The sequence below is a fragment of the Akebia trifoliata genome, chromosome 15, assembly GCF_017979445.1.
Source record: "Akebia trifoliata isolate Shusen 1 chromosome 15, ASM1797944v1, whole genome shotgun sequence".
Lineage (NCBI taxonomy): Eukaryota > Viridiplantae > Streptophyta > Magnoliopsida > Ranunculales > Lardizabalaceae > Akebia > Akebia trifoliata.
In genome coordinates this window covers 22476914-22500902 of record NC_141389.1, presented here as the reverse complement: position 1 = coordinate 22500902, position 23989 = coordinate 22476914, and the positions used below count along the sequence as shown (strand labels likewise).

General features: G+C 33.0%; 1 protein-coding gene across 1 annotated transcript; it reads right to left on the bottom strand.

The window, feature by feature from the left end:
* Positions 1 to 232: 232 nt before the first annotated feature.
* LOC147384631 (uncharacterized) lies at positions 233 to 1194 on the bottom strand. Its single transcript, XM_086426949.1, has 3 exons — positions 1044 to 1194; positions 848 to 953; positions 233 to 674 (listed from the first exon to the last, which is right to left on the bottom strand). The coding sequence occupies exons 1-3, from the start codon at positions 1077 to 1079 to the stop codon at positions 541 to 543; spliced, it is 276 nt and encodes a 91-aa protein (XP_086283075.1). The 5' UTR covers positions 1080 to 1194; the 3' UTR covers positions 233 to 540.
* Positions 1195 to 23989: the final 22795 nt, after the last annotated feature.

Below are 23989 nucleotides of genomic sequence, written 5' to 3'. Positions count from 1 at the left end.
AATGTTATTAATAACGTGTAGAGTCCCTTATACCTATCTAACCGATCCAAAAGAAAGAAAAGGCATTTTGGCTGGGGCTCGTCCAATCGATCACATGGGGTCAAGGCTTACGTGGGGTAGCTCATGTATTGGCTGTTAGGTGAGTATCCTTCTGAAACCGCTAACATCACTCTCAAACAAAAAAAAAAAAGCCCTCAGAAGCGTTATGATTGCGACTATATTCCATTGTTCATTTAATACATGAATAATAAATATATATATATTTTGAAATGGGTGTTACATGCCTACTGATGCCACATCACAGAAACAAAGATGATCAAACAGAGAATATCCACGTGTCATCAACTCAAAACACCCTAATCCCTACTCCTAACACCTTTCTCTTTAATTTCTGAACCCATCACGCTTTCCAAGTACTTTTGATTAAATGAAAGGCAACCATAGCTTATGTTAGCCATCTTTACAGCTATATAGTCTTCCCATCCTTTCACTTCCCCAACTTCTTTTCTCTCTCTCTCTCTCTCTGATTAGAATCTTGTACTAGTGGTCTGAATCTCTGGTGGAGGAATCAGATAGAATCTTCTGGATCTTCTCCACTTCAAAGAACTGGTCATCTCTGCTTCTAGAGTAGGCCTCAAAGAACTCTTTGTTCTCTTTCTCTAGTTCCTTCCACACTAAAATCATTCACATAAATACAAATTTAGTTAACAAAAGAAAGAGTAATAAGGATATATAATTAAATTTAATAGACAATAAACTAAAACAAAGTTGATGGGAGATCTCTTGATGAATGAAGAAAACTAATCCTAAGATCTTAAACATATGAATTCAATGATTATAGACTCACCAGTAGAAGTGATAACTGGTTTGATATTTGCATGTTTAGCGAGGGCTTCAATGCATTCTTCTTTGGTCATTTTGAAAATGAGACACTTTTCAATCAAGTGTTGCACCTACACACCAACAACAATAATAAGGATCACACCAAAATCAATAAACAATCATAGAAGGAATAAGGAGAAGAAGGGTTTTAATTTACATACAAGATGAATATACGAAGAAGAAGAAGAGTCACCCATGAAGCTATGGCCCAATTTTCTCTTATCAAACTCTGTACGATAGAAGAAGACTGTGATCTTGGGAGAGCCTTGAAAGGAAGGTTAAAATAATAGGCTGGGTGGTGGGGCCAGGCGTCCCACGTGATAGATGATCGATGATTGGTAGAGAGAAGATTATGAAGATTTATATTTGACTTAAAACGATAGTTCCTTACCTTATATGATTCCACGTGGCAGAATATTCACGTGGGTCGTGGGGTCCACACCCTTCCTTCACACGTAGAACATGGCGACTCACGCTTGGCACACAAATAGAGACGACTCACACGTTCGAGACGCTCAGCCGTACCTCAAGGTTATCGACTCATGTCCTAAGGGGCAAAAGAATCCAATTATGAAATGGAATAGGGATTAAGGATCATCACGAGCCTGCAAACTAGGGCTGGGCTAGGGCCTAACGACACACATCCAGATCCTTACAACAAAAATAATTGAACTCTCTTATAAAATAAAAATACTAACTCCATCTCTCACCCTTTTTTCAAGAAGAATGATTTACTAACTATAAAGTCTTCACTCGGTCAATACCATGACTTAAGTGGCACAAACATGGAATCATAGATCTTTCGCCTTAGGATACACATCACCGTAAAAATGTGTAGATATGCATGTTAAAGAAAAGATCTATAATTCCATATCTATGTCACATCAGTCAAATATTGTCCAGGTGAAGACTTTGTAATTAGAAAATCAGCACTCCTTTTTTTATTAGTCGCCATAAAATGATGATTTTGACATGGTAGTGCACAAAATCATATATCTTTTTTTTCAAAATACGTAAGGAGGAAGATCTATGATTTTGTGCACTGCCATGTTAAGAGCATCAATTTTTATGAGTCAATTTATCATTAGTCTTTCTCAATTAAGATATGGTTGGACCTCGATCCAATCTTTTAGGATGCGATTTCATGATATGTCTGAAACCACTTGGTCGATTTTGATATGTCTGAAACCACACAGTCGATTTTGAGTCTACCATCAGATCCAATCATTTTTCAATTAGATTTTGAGTAATCATCTTAGGGATAGGGTCACCTGCAAATACTTGACGGGTGCCTAATAGACAAGGGAAGAGATAAGAGGAGGGTGGGCAACTAGGGGTGCCAATGGGTATCCATTTAATTGGAATCAAACCAAAATCAAAATTGATAAGACGGTTCTTGATCCCTTTTCATTAGAACATATTAGAGTCGAGTCTCTTGTATGCAACGTGAAACAATAAAAGAATAAGAAAATCTAGAATCCACAAAAATAAAAATAAAAAACTCTCAAAGAGAAAATTAATTTATTAAATTGAAGATGATTTCATTACAGTTACAATCCTTTTATAGAAGAAAAGTTTTAATCCTAGTAAAACATAAAAAGAACCTAAAAAAGCAAGATTACTAAAAATCATAAAAATGAACTAAGCATGAAAATATAAACTACTTAACCCTAGAAGTAAGGTAGAATCAACGGTTCATAATTCTGACTTCTATAAGTAAATTTATTAACAAAACGAAAATTTTCTAAAATAACAAAATTGCCTAAAACTTAGGTAAATGAAGGAATTAGGCCTAAAAGTGAAAACTCTATCGTGAAGATATCGACATTTCCATTTAAGAATAGGTCTCCTCGAATGATTCTGACTCTATCACCTATCCGGATTCGTAGGCCTAGACTCTTGGACTTTTGGCGATCCAAACATTCCATGAATTATTATGCCATTTTCCTACACTACTCTTGAAATCGAATTGATTAAGAAACAAAACCAATACAAATCGATACAATTTGAGAACCAAAATTATTTAAAAAGAATTTTTTTTAATTGTCCTAATTTTGGTTCCATTGATTTGTCAACAAGAACCAAAATTGAGGCAAATTAACAATTTTGGTTACATTTCCTTTAGGAACTGAATCAGAACCAACCCATTGACAAACTCCATCCACTCAATTTTTTGGGATCTTTATAAATACCCTTTAGAGAGTATTTGGGATCAAATTAATGATATGCCCCACTTGACCTCAATCTTTTCTAATAGACTTCTAAAAGATGACCCAAATGCAGTCAACTTCAACCTATAACCAAAAATCCTTGATTTTTCTTCCCATACATCAGTCATCTTCAGTCTCTATGTTATATTTTTCTACCCTTATAATTGTCAATCTATTGTTTTCAACCTAACCTTTACCTTTTGTAGAAAGGCATAGTTTTCTACACCCAAAAAATTCCATCGTTATCTATTGCCCAAAAATGTTATCTTGATTTTTATTCATAAAACCAGCATTCATCTTTGAGCTCTTCAACATCTATGGTAATTAGTTTTAATTTGTTTAACCTTATCTTTAATCCATCATTCTGAACCTCACTTTAAGCATTCATAGAAAACCTTAGATTTCTCTACTCAAAATATTATTGTTTCATATTTTCCTGAAAAATTAATAATTACTTTGAGGTTTGAAGGTAGAGGTAGATAAAATCATTAAGTTGAAGATGGTGAAGATAAATTTTCTTACAAAATGTTGAAATGATGGATTTTTAGCTAGAGGTTAAAGACAAAGACATTTGGATTATTTCTTATTAGTCAGGGGCATGTCATCAATCTGAAAACATGAGTATCTCAAATATTCATCCAAACGTGGAGAGTGTGTCTATACCATCACAAGTTATGTTTTGCGAACTTATATTAGCATGCCCACCTATACTTATTACCCCCGTTGAAAAAGAAGGAAAGAAAAGGTGTTTTAGGTATACCCTTCAACATTTTGAAGAATATTTTAGATAATCACCCCATGTTTAAAAATGATGACATGCCTCCCTTAAGCTTAATGACTTGAATGCCCTCATCTCCAACTTGTAGCCAAAGCGCCTTATTTTGTTTTTCTTCAAAATCGTCATATTTAAATAGCCCTTAATTTTTCATCTTCTACCTTTAAATACTACCGTACTTCAACCATCAAACTTTAAGGAAAGATAGGATTTTTGAAAATGTAGAAAAAGATGGAATTTTGGGTTAAAAATTCTTGTGTTTTATTTAAGAACCGTGATCCAGAATGATATCCCATTTGTATAACAATATATAGTGTCCACGTAGCACGTTCTTATTGGATTTTGAACACCTTAGGCTGATTGATTAGGACCCCTAGGTATTTTAAATCCAACAAAATTCTATTATAAAAAAGACTTTAGACATCACTTTTTAAATGATGTCTAGAAGAAAGTGATGCCTATAAGAGTGATGTTTGTTCTTAGGATGAAAAATTGTGTAAAAGACTGATTTTTTAAAAACCAATGTTTAAATATCAAATATAAATCAATGTCTAAAGTCCCGCACTTTTCTGCATGATCCCTCCACTTGCGAAAAATGTACTTTATATTTTAAAATTAATATTTTTTTTATTTTTTTTTAAATGATGTCTAAAGTCTTTTTTCTAGGAGTTGTGCCGCACAGACACCGTACATATATAATAAGAACGGTACATCGTACTAGATCATGATAATTCTTTCTTTAAAGGGTTAAGATGAGGTTGAAAACAATTCAATAAAGATAAGCTTGAATAAACTATATGGAATTTACCATGAGGCTTAATGAGTTTGAAGATGATGGATTTAGAAAGAAAAATTAAGGATTTTTTGTTAGAGGTTGAAGATGGGGGAATTTAGGTAATTTAGAATTATTCTTTACCTGAGGTCGAGAGTGGCATCTCATCAATTTGAAAACATAGCAGTAAAGATATTACAAACATAATCAATGTTTAAAATTTTGTGTAAAAGACGGTTTTTAGAGACTGATTTTTCTAAAACCGATGTTTAAATATCAAACATAAAACGATGTCTAAAGTTCCACGCTTTTCTGTGTGACCCCTCCATCTGCAAAAAATGTATTTTAGATTTAAAAATTGATATTTATTTTTTATTTTATTTTTCGATGTTGTCTAAATTCTTGCTTCTAGTAACTGTGCTGCGTAGACACCGTACATATATAATAGGAACGGGACATCGTACTAGATCATGATAATTCTTTCTTTAAAGGGTTAAGGTGAGGTTGAAAACAATTCAATGAAGATAAGCTTGAATAAACTGAAGGGAATTTACCATGAAGATTAATGAGCTTGAAGATGATGGATTTAGAAAGAAAAATTAAGGAATTTTTTTGCTAAAACTTGAAGATAGGGGCATTTAGGTAATTTTAAATTATTCTTTACCCGAGGTCAAGAGGGGCATCTCATCAATTTGAAAACATAGCAGTATAGCATTACATACATAATCAATTTTCTATCATTTTTCCCCTCTACAAGAAAATCCTGGCTCAACCCTTACTGGGGGATACCGTTTGGTAAATTTTGTTTTATTTATAAGTTATCTATGATAACATTAATAGTTTAATTGAAATTAGAATCTAAATAGAATATGGATTCTTATTTCCTCCTTTCTCTTTACACAAATGTCCATCATACTCCTCTCTTTTTTTTCTTGACTTCAACTAAAAACAAATACTCCATATCATAAGTTTCTAAGAATTTTTCTTAAAAAAATTATTTTGCTTGAAGAATTCATTGGTCGTAATGACTATCAAGTGAGAAATTAAGAGTTAAAATTTTTCCATTCAAAATAATTGTCTTACTCAATAACCTTTTTTCTCATTCAATAAAAATTGTTTGTCTTATCAAGTACCTAATGGTAGGGGTATCAATGGGCTGGTTCCGGTTCAGCTTCCAAGATTTTTAGAACTGAAACCATCATATATGTTTGGTTTCAATTTTTGTCAATTATGGTTCCAATTTTTAAATTAGTGGAATTGGAACCCCCAAAAAATCGTGGGTTCCCATCAGTTCTAGTTCTTAATCAACAAATATGACAAAAACATATCGAGTAATGCTAGTATTATAATTTCTGTATATGCAAGTGTTTTTTAATTACTAGACACAAAAAGTATCATTTACAAATTACTACTAATAAAAAAATTCCTTTCAAGAACACAATACATCATCTATAATAAAATCATCAATAACATAACTACAAATTGATCTAACAAATATATATATATATATATGAGTTAACATTTTCTCAAAAACTAAAAACCATCATTTTTAATAGTAATGAGTCCAACCCACCCAAAATTACCTTACTCGGACTAATCCGAGCTCAACCCGATTTTATGTTGCGTTCAATTTGGGTTAATGAACTCAGGCCCGTTAGTCATTAGGTTAAGTTAAGCTTAGGTTGAAAGTTAAGCCCCTTGGTTCGAGCCTGGGTTTACCCTCCAACTCGCCTAGGTCGCAGACCTAGTATTATAAGAGAATGAGTCGGACTAAAATGACTTCCGTGGGGAACACCTTGACACGGTGGAGCACACATGTTCGTAGATACATTTCACTCGTATCTCGGAGAAAACACATTTCTGAGTATGCTTGCACCATCACATCAAGATGTCCCATGCCTATCCCTCACTGAGCTCACTCCAGCATTAATCTAAGAGGAAATATGGGTTGAGGGGCATTTAAAAAGAAACACACTTTAAAGGTCATTTAGGAAGAGCTGCCTGTATCAATGTACATTAAGTAATTTTCATTCAACGGTCGAATAGAATGGAATCCGCCTATGTGTCAGTTACTTTTCTTATTAGATCTTAATAGTGGGTACCCGATGGGTATCAAGTATTTGTAGGGTTGGGTCTGGTTGCAAAGATCACATACAGGAACCGAAATTGATAAGAACAGGAACCAAGATTTTATTTATGATCTAGTAATGCGTATATGTGGAGCCAACCCGTTTACACCCCTGAAAAGGATACGAAAACATAGAACATTGGACTGTTCAACGGTTAACTAAAGGTTGGACAATTCAATGTGTATATTATTATTAGTATTATTTTAAAATCATTACTTTTTTTTGATAATTAATTAAAATATAAACCTTTTTTATAACCAGAAGGTAGCTTGTGCAAAAGCACATGCGTCTTAAGGGATTATTTGTAATTTAAAATATTAATTAAAGGATGATTTTTTAAATATTATCGTAAAAATGATATTTTTGTAATTTTGAAAACTAACCAAAGCAATTTTAGGGACGTGCGATTGTAATTTTCTTGGGTTTTGAACAAAGAGACCTTGTTATATCAAGTTTAAATGTTGTGGTGGTGACATTTTTGGAATCCAAATTTTGGTGTCAAACCACTTCTTCTCCAACTTCTCTCATTACATAGTAAAGATAAACTTAGGATATGTTTGATTGCACGGAAAATTAGGGGAAAATTGAAGTTTCGTGGAAACTTATAATTTTTCAGTGTTTGACGCATCAAAAACTCTAAATTTGCATGAAAAACAATTTTCCAACACCCCCGATTTTTCTTCATTAACGGCAAATCATTTTCTTACTCCCCCCCCCCCCCCCCTTGGAAAATGATTTACTAGCACACGACAAATCAAAAAAAATCAATATTTATTTTATAAATAAAGTTAAACAAAATCAAAAAGCATGACAAAAAAAAAATTTGAAATCAAACAAAATCATAATTCAATTTATATTAAATTAATAAAAATTATTTATTTTATCAAAAAAAATTAAAATTATCTAAATCAATCCATTTTTTGTAAATTTTTTATTGAATAATTGATTTTAAATTATATCTATATATATATTTTTAAATAAAGTTAGAGAGCTGCGATTGGCACTCCAAATTTTATTAATTACACCCCAAATAAAAAAAGAAAATAATAAGTAAAAGTTGGGGTGCCAAAAGAAACTATCTTATTATTTGCTAGATTTGATTTATTGTTTGTGGTTCAGGACTGTATATGAGCCTAATCATAATTGTAAACAACTATTAAAATTGTTGGAACAAGTGTTACAATGTTAAGATTATAATGTTGAGATTATAATTTTGTAATGTTTGAAGAATGCGTTTTAATCTTTAATTGGGGTGTGATAAATAATTTAAGAAATTGGGGTGGAATAATTAAAATGTGAGGTGCGATAGTAGTTCTCTAAAAAATTTAGGGTGCCAATGATAGTTCTCGAATAATTTAAGAAATTGGGGTGTGGTAATTCAAATCTTTTCCAAAACAATGATTTTATCATTATTTTTTATATATTTATCACAAAGTCAAATTAAAATAACTTCTTTTTTGCTATTCAAACAACAAAAATAATTTTCCATGAATTTTTCATGTTATGCCCAAACAGTAGAAAATGATTTGCCTTGAAAATTATTTGCCAACTAATATTTTCTCTACAGTTAAACATGCCTTTATAAAGGAAAAAATCGCATTTTAAATTAAAATACATAATTTATATGAAAATACGAAAAAATTTACATAATATTTATTAACTTTAAAAGGAACAAAAAACTTTCAACCATTTATAATATGAAGAAATGGTATAACAAATTGATTTCAAAAACCCATGAGTATCCATCAGATAAAACCCTTCAATTCAGGTTCCTATTTGGTTCGTTTCCTCTTAGACTCGACTTTAATCAACTATTGAAATAAGGATCCAGAACCAAGGTTTTCGATTCTGATTAAATGGGTCCCCATTAATATCATTACCTGATGGGTTATAACGTATTTGTAGTGTCAATTATGCTTTCAACAATCTCATACCCATAATTTGAACCAATAATAATCAAAACCAACTTTTTTATTTAGGTTTTGATTCGGGATATACATGGAATCAAACTAAAACCAACTCGTTGACACCCCCGATAGGACCCCCTATTTGACAAAAATTAAATCATACAATTTCAATAAGTCGGATATGAGCTTGTTATAATTGAGCTCAGGTTTAACCAATTTAGGCTCAATAAGGATATATGATTAGTTGAAGGTACAGATTTCCTAGGGATTTATTGATCTATGTGGGACTAGTTTCACTAACGTTGTGTTTGGATTGAGAGAATTGGAGAAAAAATAAGAAAAGAGAAAATAAATGAATTTCTCTCCATTTCTCTTGTTTGGATTGTTAAGTGGGGAAAGAAGAGGAGAGAGAGGGAAAAAAAAAAAAAAAAGATGAGTGTTTTTTCTCTCTACAAATGGAGAGAAATGAAAAAAAATCCTTTTAAAATATTTTATAATTTCAACTCTGCCCCTAGATCTCTTTTAAAATATTTTGAAATTCTAAAAGTATCCCAAATCCTCTCCTCAATCCAAATATAGTGGAGAGAAATTAAGTGTCTCTTCTCTTATGTTCCCTTCTCTTATTGAGTTTCTAATCTCTCCACTTCTCTCAATCCAAACATAACCTAAGGTAAAGAATACCTTTCCATATCAACCATCCTTTGGATATCGACTTGACACTACGCATTCAAAAGTTAGTACCGAAGCGTACTATTGACGTCAAGTTGGCATCTTTGATGTTTGCTCTCATATCGGGAGGGGTGACAATGACAACCAAAATTATTGGTATAATATGTTGTGATGTTTTTAACATTTTTTGAATTTGTCATCATTATTGCTTATGCCTTTTTCAAAATTTATTGAGTCCGACTTTAATGGGAGCACTTCACACAGTTGTTATTAAAAGCATGCAGATGTCAACATATCATCAGTCACAAAGTTTGTTATTTCTCTAATAAACAGTTTCAACTTCTAACGTCTTGTGGAATAACTTTTGATACAACTTATGTATCTTTTGATGGAATCATTCAACTTGATTGACAATTTTTTTTTTAATCATTTTTTATAATTAATTCTAACTACAAATTTGATAATAATTTTCCTCAAAAATCAAAACTAATTTTTATGCTAAGTAAAGTTAGCCTTACTAGCTTAATAAGAAAAAAATATATTATTAAGGCTTAATCCACCTCTAAACAAAAACTTGAGATTTCTCAAGTTTTGACATTGGATGAGCTTTAATAAGGATTTTTTCCCTTACAAAGTTAGTCAGGAAAATATCCACTTTTTGTTGCATACACCACTTAAACGTTAAATATCAATAATATATAAGTACGTAAATACCCTTTTGAATTTTATGTTTTACTGCATTCCCCCACCTAACAGTCATCGAACAAACATAACTTTTCCCTCCAATCAATTTGAAGCATATTAAATATCCCTATCGAAAAAATCTTATTAAATTTCAATTGAATTCGCATTACCAATCGATTTTCCTTCACTAATTCGTCAATAGATCATATTTTGATATATTTTTGGAGATATTATTCATTAAAATCTGATTTATTTTTTTTTTTGTTTACTATTATTTAGTAGAATTAAGTATTTTGATAGATGAAAACGAATTTTTATCATTTATTTTCATCATCTTTTCTTCTTGGAATTGTTTTTAATCGTTTTACAAATGAATCATGTTAAAAATTGATTTTATCTTTATCGTTTCCATCAAAAAATATTTCAAAATTTGTAGTATGTTCAGTAAGTCAAGATCGAACTAATCAACATTATTTCAATAGGTACATACTGAACACATTTTTTCACATGAGATCCCCTTATAAAGACTTGTTCGAAATGTACCTACCGTATGATAACGTATTTTTCAGGCTATTTCTACTGAATTTATCACTTTATATCAATAGTTACATTGAGCAGTTCCTTCAACGGGATCCCATATGAAAATTGTTTGGTAGGTTATTATTGAACTATTTTGGAAATGTTCAATATGTATCTACCGAATTTTTTTGAAACATTCCATAGGTTACTATTAAGTTTTAAAATAAATCAGTAAGTGAAACTAGCCAACAAGTTATTGCATACACCCACAAGTACAGTGGGTGTATGCGGCAAAAAAGTGGGTGTATATAACGCGTGCCTTTGCTTTTATATTAATCTTTCCTTTTTTATTTGGTCTAATTAAAAATGATTTGCGTACCGCAATATGTTTAGAGCATCGTACGGAAGAGATTATAAACTTTTTTATTTATAAGACGAGAGCTTCTATTGACACCACTAATTTTTTACTAAGAGCACCCAAGATGTATATTAAATTATTTTTTCATATATACACATGAATTGGGGTGCTCTTAGTAAAAGTTGGTGTGGCGATAGAATGATTATAAATAGGGGCATCTTAGAAGTCCAATCCACCTACTAACCACTCTCCTAACCTTAGTTGGCAATTCTCCCAAAGTGTAGAAAATGTTGGAATTTTTTGAAGTTGTTGCACAAGATCTCAACAAATCCCCCACTTGTTTTCATTCCCAACAAAAATTATAAATAGTTCAACAACAAACCATAGCCATTCATCCACTATCCACAGATACTTGCTTCCTTCCAACAACCAGAGCCAGACTCAATTGCCAAAAACCACCAATTGAAATTTATCGATTTAAGTCCCTTATCTAAAGCTCAAAACTAGGGGTGTCAATGGATTAGTTCCGGTTTGGTTCCTATGATATTTGGAATCATAACCTTTATATTTTATCAATTCCAATTCTTATCAGTTTCAATTTTAAAATAAGTAGAATCAGAACCATAAAAAATCATGGGTACTCGTCAGTTCTAATTCTCAATAATCGAATGAGAAAAATTATTTCAAAATCATTATAATAATAAAAAAATTCTAAAAAAAAAAATATTATTTGTAAAGTATCAATTTAATAATAATTTGTTCCACTAAAATGATGATTTAATGACTTTTATTTTCAAACATTAAAATGTATTTCCTTTACAAGTAATAAATTTTAAAAGAAATGACTCTTCTTAAACTCAAGTATTTAGTTTATATGAAATTTGAAGAATTTTATATCATTTATGTTAATTTTAAAATATAAGATTACCTTGAATCATGTATAATGTAAAAATAAATGACAAAATAAATCAGTTCCGAGTACCCACGGGTACCCTTCGGATAGAACCTAATGGTTCTGGTTCCTATCGGTTCGGTTCCATATTAGACCCGACTCTAATCGATTCTAATAAAAAGGGAACCGGAACCAGGGTTTTCGATTTCGGTTCCGGTTTGATTCTAGGTAAATGGGTACCCATTGACACCCCTACTCAAAACTCGGCCCCATTGTTATAAGCTATTTTTCAAAGAAGAACTGAGTTCTGCTGGAGTGACCTCAAGATTTGACCTCGTATCGCACATCTTGCCGTGAAAGTGGAAAGCAACTATAGATACTTTTTTACATTGTATCTCAAGAAAAGGCATCTATGGTTTCTGTATACTTTCACGTCACGGTGCGCAATGCAAGGTCCAATCTTGAGGCCACCTCAGCATTATTCAATACATATATAGGGAAATGTTCAGCACCAAACATTTTGGCAAAACATTTTTCAAAACATGGGTTAGAAGTTTTGGAATGGGTTGATGTTTAGTGAGGATGATCTCTACGGTGAGGAGATCATCATCACCAAAAATCAACCCATTCCAAAACTTCAAACCCCATCAAAAATGGTTTACAAAAAATGGACGGCCCACGATTTTTCAACTTGTAAACATGAGGCTAGAAGTTTTTTGGTGAGGATGATCTCCTCACCATAGAAATCATCCTCACCAAAAATCAGCCCATTCCAAAACTTATAACCCATGTAGGACAAAAATGGTTGGCTAAAATGTTGGCCAAAATGTTTGGTGCTGAACGGGACCCATATTGGCCAACATTTTAACCAACCATTTTTGTCCTACATAGGTTATAAGTTTTGGAATTGGCTGATTTTTGGTGAGGATGATCTCTATGGTGAGGAAATCATCCTCACCAAAAATCAGTCCATTTCAAAACTTCTAGCCCTATGTTTACAAGTTGAAAAATCGTGGACCATCCATTTTTTATAAACCATTTTTGATGGGGTTAGAAGTTTTGGAATGGGCTGATTTTTGGTGATGATGATCTCCTCACCGTAGAGATCATCCTCACCAAGAATCAGCCAATTCCAAAACTTCTAACCCATGTTTTGAAAAATGTTTTGCCAAAATGTTTGGTGCTGAACATTTCCCATATGTATATATAAAAGGTAGTGTTCAATGGCTAACTTTTTGGCAAAACATTTTTCAAAACATGAGTTAGAAGTTTTGGAATTGGCTCATTTTTTGTGAGGATTATCTCTACGGTGAGGAGATCATCCTCACCAAAAATCAGCCCATTCCAAAACTTCTAACCCATATTTACAAGCTGAAAAATCGTGGACCGTCCATTTTTTGTAAGCTGTTTTTATGGGGTTAAAAGTTTTGGAATGGGCTGATTTTTGGTGATGATGATCTCCTCACCATAGAGATCATCCTCACCAAAAATCAGCCCATTCCAAAACTTCTAACTCATGTTTTGAAAAATGTTTTACTAAAAAGTTTGCCAAAAAATTAGCCATTCCTGCTTTGCTCACCAGGCTGCTATGGCGCGAGCTCCGCCCTCACGTAAGATTTATTTGGTCAGCTTCAGGTAAGACCTTTCCTTCTGAGCTACGGAGCGGTGTGTTATTGGTGAAAGCGCAGCCTCCCATTGATTGAACTCTTATAGAAAGAAGGTCCCTTTGCTCGACTCGCACGCTGCTAGAAAGAAAGAAGAAGCAATAATCGCGAGCAAAGCGAATAGCGAAGCGAGGCGGTCGGCTTAGTGCGAGCAGAGCTCGCTCTAGTCTTCGACCGTCATGCTTTTCCTCTGTTTGCTAGTGGGGCACTACTGCTTTGAAGCCGTACTCTACTTCTTTCTAGTTGTAGTCAGTGGGGGCCTACTTCTTTATATGGGGGATGGAAGCTCTTAGCAGCTTTGAACAACCCGTGATACAGCGCATCTTGCTGCTCGTCCGGAAGTCTGGTGGTTGAAGACAGCGTTTCAGGTCCAGAGTTGTATTCAGTAAGTTGGGTAGCTCAATTCCAATCTTTCAGCCTCCCCCGAAAATTCTCAATTCCCTCGATATAGAGGCTATAGCCCACCTTTCCCGAGTCAAGTGTTTGGGCCGATCCCACTGAGAAAACTAAAAAGGGAGGGGCTTTCTTTATGTGGTGGACTCCGCCGGCTTCCACCCGTGGATCTGCCGGCAAAGAGATCTCGATCCCAGGAGTACTCCTATGTTTCCCTGACCTGGCTGATGGAAAGATGCTTGGTTCAGTCGTTTCTATGCCCCTTTGTCCAGAGGGAGGGATCTATTCCCGAATGGCTGACTCACCGATAAAGCTGGCAGGGGAGCGAGGATCTGAAAGAGATTCATCCACGAGCATTTTTTCTTTTGCGATCCATTGCCACGAGTCAATCCCCTTATGCCGGGTAAGAAGGATTTGGAGTTATATATGGGTCGCGTTCAATGGCTGATTTTTTGGCAAACTTTTTAGCAAAACATTTTTCAAAACATGAGTTAGAAGTTTTGGAATGGGCTGATTTTTGGTGAGGATGATCTCTACGGTGAGGAGATCATCATCACCAAAAATCAGCCCATTCCAAAACTTTTAAGCCCATCAAAAATGGTTTACAAAAAATGGACGATCCACGATTTTTCAACTTGTAAACTAGGGCTAGAAGTTTGGAATGGGTTGATTTTTCGTGAGGATGATCTCCTCTCCGTAGAGATCATCCTCACAAAAAATCAGCCCATTCCAAAATCTCTAACCCATGTTTTGAAAAATGTTTTGCCAAAATGTTTGTTTCTGAACAGGACCCATATAGGGAAATGTTCAGCAACAAACATTTTTCAAAACATGGGTTAGAGGTTTTGGAATGGGCTGATTTTTGGTGAGGATGATCTCTTCGGTGAGGAGATTATCATCACCAAAAATCAGCCCATTGCAAAACTTCTAACCCCAACAAAAATGGTTTACAAAAAATGTACGATCCACGATTTTTCAACTTGTAAACTGGGGCTAGAAGTTTTGAAATGGGCTGATTTTTGGTGAGGATGATCCCCTCACCGTAGAGATCATCCTCACCAAAAATCAACCCATTCCAAAACCTCTAACCCATGTTTTGAAAAATGTTTTACCAAAATGTTTGTTGCTGAACGGGACCCATATAGGGAAATGTTCAGCAACAAACATTTTGGCAAAACATTTTTCAAAACATGGATTAAAGGTTTTGGAATGGACTGATTTTTGTGAGGATGATCTCTACAGTGAGGAGATCATCATCACCAAAAATCAGCCCATTCCAAAACTTCTAACCCCATCAAAAATAGTTTACAAAAAATGGACGGTCCACAATTTTTCAACTTGTAAATTGGGGCTAGAAGTTTTGGAATTGGCTGATTTTTGGTGAGGATGATCTCCTCACCGTAGAGATCATCCTCACCAAAAATCAGCCCATTCCAAAACCTCTAACCCATGTTTTGCCAAAATGTTTGTTGCTGAACAGGACCGATATAGGGAAATGTTCAGCAACAAACATTTTGGTAAAACATTTTTCAAAACATGGGTTAGAGGTTTTGGAATGGGTTGATTTTTGGTGAGGATTCTCTCTACAGTGAGAAGATCATTATAACCAAAAATCAGCCCATTCCAAAACTTCTAACCCCATCAAAAATGGTTTACAAAAAATGGACGGTCCACGATTTTTCAACTTGTAAACTGGGGCTAGAAGTTTTGGAATTGACTAATTTTTTGTGAGGATGATCTCCTCACCGTAGAGATCATCCTCATCAAAAATCGGCCCATTCCAAAACCTCTAACCCATGTTTTGAAAAATGTTTTGCCCAAATGTTTGCCGAAATGTTTGTTGCTGAACATTTCCCTATATGGGTCCCGTTCAGCAACAAACATTTTGGCAAAACATTTTTCAAAACATGGGTTAGAGGTTTTGGAATGGGCTGATTTTTGGTGAGGATGATTTCTACAGTGAGGATATCATCATCACCAAAAATCAGCCCATTCCAAAACTTATAATCCCATCAAAAATGGTTTACAAAAAATGGATGGTCCACGATTTTTCAACTTGTAAACTGGATCTAGAAGTTTTGGAATGGGCTAATTTTTGGTGAGGATGATCTCCTCACCGTAGAGATCATCCTCACCAAAAATCAGCCCATTCCAAAACCTCTAACCCATATTTTGAAAAATGTTTTGCCCAAATGTTTGTTGTTGTCCGGGACTCATATATATATATATATATATATTGCCAAACATTTTCCAAAACATGGGTTAGAAGTTTTGTAATGGGCTGATTTTTTATGAGGATGATCTTTACGATGAGGAGATCATCCTCACCAAAAATCAGCCTATTCCAAAACCTCTAACCCCATCAAAAGTGATTTACAAAAATTGGACGGTCCACGATTCTTCAATTTGTAAACTAGGGTTAGAAATTTCAAAATAAGCTGATTTTTGGAGAGGATGATCTCTTCACCGTAGAGATCATCCTCACAAAAAATCAGCTCATTCCAAAGCTTTTAACCCATGTTTTGAAAAATGTTTGGCCCAATGTTTGACAAACTTTTGGGCCGCTGAACCGCTCCCATATATATACTCTCCAACTCACAGAAGTTGGCCCATCACATCTCTATCAATGCCTACCCTGTCCCCCAACAAAACTTGGATTATTTAGGCTGCTATCGACATTTGATTTTATCCAATTTTGATCGTCATTCTTCAATAAAATTGAGCTTGAATAGGAAATTACATTATATATGGCACTCATTATCAACCGACTGAAGTCCTCTCGAAGGTTCTTTCTCTAAAAGTTAACCAAATAACCCATAGAATCACCAATGGAGTCCTTAGAAAGAAAGCGAACTAAATCTGGTCATCTTCCAATACACATTGAATTTTCTACATATTTATACTATTTCTTCATTACTCTTGAAATATGATTTTTCAGACTCCCCCCTCTACTCTCCCGACATGACATGTAAGGATGTGCAGTTGTGCATCCTGAGAAAGTAAAATCTACGGTTCTATCATATGCCATGTTGGAAGAGTAGAAGGGGAGCCTGTCAGTGGGGAGTCAGAAAGCAAGACACTCTTTTAAATATTGACATTTGTTTGTGTAGTTAGTTTCCATTATTTTTTTTATAAGTTAATGGTTTCAAGTGCATATTAATGATCATTGCAACACTAGGCATTAATTGTCGATATTAAAAACTAAAAAAATTTCCTTCCACTTATAAAATTTAAAATATTTTGATTTATATATTTAGTACAAATAGATATGTACTATTGTCCAATATTGCTATAAAAGTGAGTTTTTTCCAACTTATATCTCCTTTGATTCTGAGACATATTTGACATGCTTCCTTCGATTAAATAAATTATGATTGTCTCCAAGGGGCGAAGTCAAGATTTTTTTGTAGTGGGGGCAAATTATAGTTAATTGTATAATTGAAGAATTTGAATGGTGGGAAAATTATTTGTGCTAGAAAATACAATTGGAGGGAGGTGATGGTGTGGGTGTGGGGGACAATGAGGAGAGAGGTGAGAGAGTGGAGACAAATGGGACATGTAATTAGTTGAAAATATAGGGGTTTCTCAAAATTCTGTGGGAGCAATTGCCCCCACCAGCTCCTTACCATCTCCGCCCCTAATTGTCTCATGAGAGAACAAAAGTGTCATGTTCTTGTTTGTGTTCAACATGATTGGGATGGCTATTTTGATTCTTTTTTATGCAATAGGGTTCAATCTTCTTGACCCACCATGAATGTTTGACAAACCATTCAATAGATCAACATAGAAAAAATAAATTATTAGTGATTTCTAGCTATTAACTTCAATTATTGTAGTCATCAATTTGCAGAAGAATTCCCAGATCTGTCCATTATGCAGCAGTAACGATCATGATGACTACTACGTAGAATGAGTCAAAAATGTTTATATTCAGTGGCCAGGAAGTGTGTCAAAGCACATCTAAAATCATTGGACGCAATCACTCGGAAAATATAAAAACCAAAAAAAGGATGGGACTTAAAGTGACTATCCAACTTTAATTTGTGTAACATCCAAGGTACGCATGTAATATGAACATCATTATTCTTCTAGCTATAATCAAGCTATTAAGCATTAAAACAAGTAGAATGCAAGTGCTTTGTGTTATGTGTATGTGAACACCTTTGTGAAATTTACTTAGTACTTCGATCAAATACCTATTGGATATTTCCCCAAATACCTTATTTGTCACACTTTCTAAGACCTTGTTTGATAATGACAATGAGGACAAATCCAATTAATAGTAGCAAAGGCACATAAGATAAACAATCACACAAAGAAAGAGTGCGAACACAATACCCACAATATGGTTCACCCAAAGGTTATGTCCATTGGAGTTCGATTTCTCTATGAAGAAAATCGGACAAATTGATACAAGGAATCACCTCTACCACTTAGCTTAACATTTTTTAAGATCTCAATCTTTCCAAACCTCTCAACATTTTCTTTCTAGGTTTTCTTTCTTTTTCTACTCTCTTTTCTAAAAAAAACTTAAGACTTCTTAGAATTTTTAACCCAAAGAAAAACACAACCCCATCCTTTTTGAAGCACCACATAAGTGGGCTACTTACATAAGTTACAAGTCCAACACAAATTACTTTGGATTGACCCAAAAAACACACATACTTGGACCAAGCCTAATTGTTTTGAGTTAGACTTCAACACTTTACACGTGAGTAAAAAATGAAAAACGAATCACATATTAGAAATCAGACATAAGATTTTTTATTTTTGTTAGGTAAGCAAGGGTTAATGGTCAACGTGAAGGTGGGTTCAGCAAGTTTTGAACTTGGACATGAGAGATGCATAAATCACTTGAGTAAAATAAAGAAGGAATTTATTTAATGAAAAAGAATTCAAAAATTAATCCTTTACATGTATATAAATTCTGATATTTATAAAATGGATTATATACCCTCTACCTATATGAAAAGTAAATTGGTTTCGTTTGTCTTTTTAACGTTTAATGTTGTCAAATCATATGTTATCGAATGACACCACATCACCTATGTGTTTACTATGTGGCATGTTTTGGTTGAAAATTAAACATGTTTGGAGTATAATGAAGAAAATCACACACCACAATTACAATTCCATATCCCTAAATTCTTGTTAGCAAGTGCAATCCAAAAAATGTCTCACCATTACATTTAAACTTAATTATCAGGGTATTTTTCTTCAATCATAAATAAAATTGCAATCTTATTATTTTCATATCCCTAAAATCATGTTCGTATGTTTTTTTAAAATACAAAACATCCATTTTTGTAGTATTCATAAAATCTAATTGAAATAGAGTGACCAAAATATTAAAAATCTATTAACATCTTTTTGAAAAATAAATAAATATTTTGACTCACAAACTCTACCTCTAATAGCAACTCCAACGCAAATAAGCATTATGGCCAGGCATAATTTATAATACCTCGAGTTTTATTCGTATCTCGAGAAAAAATAAATAGTAAAATTATGAAAAAATTATGAAAGTGGGACTTAAGGTAAAATGTTAGGATTTTTTTTAGTCATTTTTAATGAAATCTGATCTCACCATCGGATTCACAATGGTCAAAAAATATATTTTAGCCTGTAAGCACGTTCAAATGCAAGTCTGCAAGAAAAACTTACAAAATCCTCGATTTTCAGGTCGGACTAGACTAAAAAAATGAATTTTTGCTAGAGACAAAAATTTTAGAATCCGATCACACCATTGGGTCCGCAACAAAAAATTATAAAAGAAATGAGTATTCACTCATTAATTTCAAAGTCTGAAAAGTCGAGTTATTGTCAAACGAAATAACTACAAAAAGGACAATTGCATCTCGATATTTTATACATATAAACGAATTTATAATTTTTCTTACTATTCATTATCTCTTAAATCCGTCAAAAATCAGCCAGAGACATTTTTTTTAAAATGTTGGCTTTGGAACCAACTTGATCCATAGATTCATCACGAATAGGTTTTCGTCGATATTCAGCAAAGAAGGGAAAAACGTCCACAACGTCAAACTCTATAAACCCCACCCATTTTTTCTTCTTTTTCTCTTCTCTTTCTCTATATTTCATCAAAAATCAACTATATGATACATGAGAGTTTCGACCCTTCAACTTCTGATTTCATTAACTTAGAACCCAAATCGTCTTCCGTTACAAAGGAAAAAAGAACGACATCGTCGAGATCTTTAAAACCACCGGGTTCAATTAAAAAAATGATCATATCAAGTTTTAAATTTTTTTCTATTTTTGTACTGATCGCCTTGATTTTCGCGTACATTCTTCAAATCTAAAACCTAAAAATTGGTAGGGAACTCTTAATTCTTATTAGTAACTGTAGATTATGAAAATTGTATTTAGGATTTTTAACGAAAATTTGCTATGTGTTTCAATTTTTTTCATTATTTCAAATTAACGTTAAGACATTAATGTTTGATATGTTTAATTGTGTTTTATAACAAATTATACGTAGGTGGGACATTTCACCAGATTATTTCTACTAGTTTGGTCATTTGCACTACTCGTACCTCATTTTGATCAAATTTTTATAATTTTTCAATTTAAATGATAAAATGAATTTCAAAGTTTAAAAAATGATTTAATATTCAATGAACACATATTGAGTGGATGAATATCAAAAAATGAATGTTGTGTTCGAAAACTAAAAAAACACGAAAAAAAAAAAAAACGGGAATGAAACGATAAAATATCAGAATTACCCGAGGGGTGATGTCTGCATTTTACATTGTGATGTTATGTGTGAGTTGATGAATGGATATCCAAGGTCAACTTACTTTATGTTGTCACGAGGTGACTTATATGTTTATTTATGATTATACGATGTGTATTATTATTTATTTTAAGTTGTTGGGCCACAATTGCATAGTAGGAAACTAGATATCCATTCTCAACTATGTATGTTAATTTCTTATTTATTTTCAAAAAAGAATGATATATATATAGCTATTTTGTGAAATGTTAAAGTGTTTGTAAATACATGAAATGAAAGTTTGTTATATCATTTAGAGTGATATACTATCCTATGATGTACGGTAGGGACAACCAAGCTCCTACGTGGTATGGGACACGTATGAGAGTGGAGTCACAATTAGAATCCAAGTTTATTCATTTCTATCTTTACTAGTGAATTTATAATGTAACATATACAAATGGGATTGTATAATGGGAATCACATGCACGCTTGATAGGCATAGACGAAGATAATTAATTAGTGATCACTAACAATCTAAAGTAATCGAATGTTTTGACACATTGAAAAGAAATTCATTGCTTACAGTCACGTCAAACGACCAGCCTAAGTCAGATAAAAGGTCCTGTAAGTGTGGTAATGCATTGACCAACTACAAAATCAAGAACTAATACTTTATTATTAGAATATCATGTCCCGACTAGGAGTATTCCAGTCGTAGAATCTCAACTCTCTAATTCCACTACTTCACCATTATATATTATGTATTTGTTACTTTATGTTGAATTATAAAATGAAATGCATTTTTATTATTTTAATTTTATCAATTAGATTTGTACAAAAAGAAAATGTTATAGTGAGTACTATTGATTAATGTAATATGAGTTTTTAAATGTTTAATTTCTCATCCCTAACTATATGTACCAGTACCAGTTAATCGTAGTTCATTTTGTAAAACTTTACATATATTGGAATGATTCATCATAATTACTCGTTCATGCAAAGATGAGGTTATTGGTAGGAATTGTTTGCTTTCCTACTGGGTAACCATTGTTACACACCCTTTCCTTCTCATTTTTTTTTTAGTTTTAGTTTCTACACTTGACAAGGTAGGTGTAAAGTAGCGTTAGCAAATGAGGATCACCTTGTTAGTCAAATAGATTACTAGAGCTCGTTACTTTGTGAGTACTGGGGCTATACCCCCTAGTGGCGTCAATTTTTCCAAATGGTATTATAGATTTTGAGTTGAGTATTAAGATTTTTATTAGAGTGAGGAGTTTCTGTATAATTATGTATATTACTATTTTCTTCCGCACTCTAATCTATCGTACATTATTATATGTATATAGGCTTCCGTTATTATTCTACTTTGTATATATATATATATATATATATATATACATACAGGATGTTATGTATATTGTTTATTAGGTGAAGTAGGTTGAGTACCTTAGAATGCTAATATAAATAAAAGAAACTATGCCAAAATTCTGAGACACCACCTAGTGCCTCGAGATCTGACATAGGACTTTGTGTTAGTGTTTTGGGACAGTATATAATTGGTAAGCATTTTATTATAGAAAGTCATTTTGTCTGTTCAAGGGTTTGTTTGCTCTCCAACAATATTAGTCAAAATGACTCTTCACAAATTCAGTTATAGTAAAATGTTCCACAACTGCTATCATTTTTTATCGCCAATAGATAGAAAAAAAGAACCTCACTCTTTCATTTTTCCTCTCCCATTTTCTCTCCAAAATATGCCAAAGTAGATAGTCCAAACCTGAGTGTGTTGGAGTGTTTTTGGAGAGATCTGACTCTGTAAAATGGCAATTAGAAGAGGATACAGAGCCTAACCCGACTGCATTGGAGTTGCTCTAAAAAAGTTAAATTTATAATGGCATAAGAAGTCAATTACCCACAAAATATATCATAAAAAAAATCTAATTATAGCTCTTAGAAACTTAACTTTAAAATGGTTTTAAAACTTTTAACTAACTCACAAAATTCTAAAGGGTTTTGTTAACATGTTCCCTAAGGGCACACGTTAAGATGCCTTAAATACACCTCCAAACTTTATTTTCCTACCAAAAATGCCTTTAAAATTTTTCTATAAAAAATACCCTCAAATGCTTATTTCAAAGATGTATTTAACGCATCTTTACATGTGTCTTAGGGCACACTTTAATAAAATAGATTATACATACTCATTTCTCTAAAAAGAAGATTATATCATAGAGAATCCTATGTGACTTACCCAAGTGATAAGGTTATTATTAGGCAAAGCAACAAAAAGCTCTACAACAAATACAAAATATGCAAGATATCTCAAATCTACCATGATTCCCTTTGGATACCCACACATGCTACCAGTTAACGAGGCTCAGCACCTTGGAGGAGAAATTGATATATAAATCTATTGGAGAAAGAACAATCAAGAATATACCTTGGGGATCTGGTTCTTCTGCTTTTTACTAAAAATTCATTATCAAAGCTTTGAATAAATAGGAAACTAGTAATTTGGATCTCATGGTAGATTGATTTACCAATATAGGTTTGATTATCCTTTATTTCTCTTTTTATTTTTCAGTGATAAAAAACAAATAAGTTGATTGATCTAGGGATAGGATTTATTTTTAGGACTCAAGAACAAAAATAAGAAGAGACATAGCACAATGTTCCTTAGTCGTGTGAGGTAAGATGAATCTAGAGACCATGAAAAATAAAGGAATGAAAAAGAACATTTAGGTACATCTCAATTGCTCTTACAAGACCATCATTGCTTTTGCTCGAAATGAAATTTCAATTACCCTTAAAAAGAGGTGGCTGAATTTCAAATTCGACATATGTTATATATTTTATTATTGTTAGATTCACTTTGAGGATAACCCAATCCGCCTACACATTTTGAGTCTTTTAGTCAATATTGGATTTTAACCTCCAGTTCTGTGTTGATGTCAATTCTATGTTGATGAAATTTTTACAAAATCATTCATGTTACAAACCTTTCTAGTTCTGTGCCGATTAACCTTTTACACAATAATCTCTTCTCTCAAACTTTTCCAAATCTATGTTGATGAACTTATATTTTTTCAAACTTTTCCAACTCCATGTTAATGCTAGTTCCATGCGGAAAAACTCATCTCTTTTTTCTAACTTTCTCACCTTTTATGTTAATGAACTCGTCTTTTTTTCAAAATTTTCTAGCTTCGTCATGATACCATATCCGTGTTGATGAACACGCCTCTTTTTAAAATTTTCCCAGCTCTGTGCTGATAACCTTTTTACAAAATCATTTCTTTTCCAAATTTTTATAGCTCGGTGATGATGGTAGCTCTACGATGATTCCAGCTTTGTGTTGATGAGCCTTTTACAAAATTATCTATTTTCAGAACT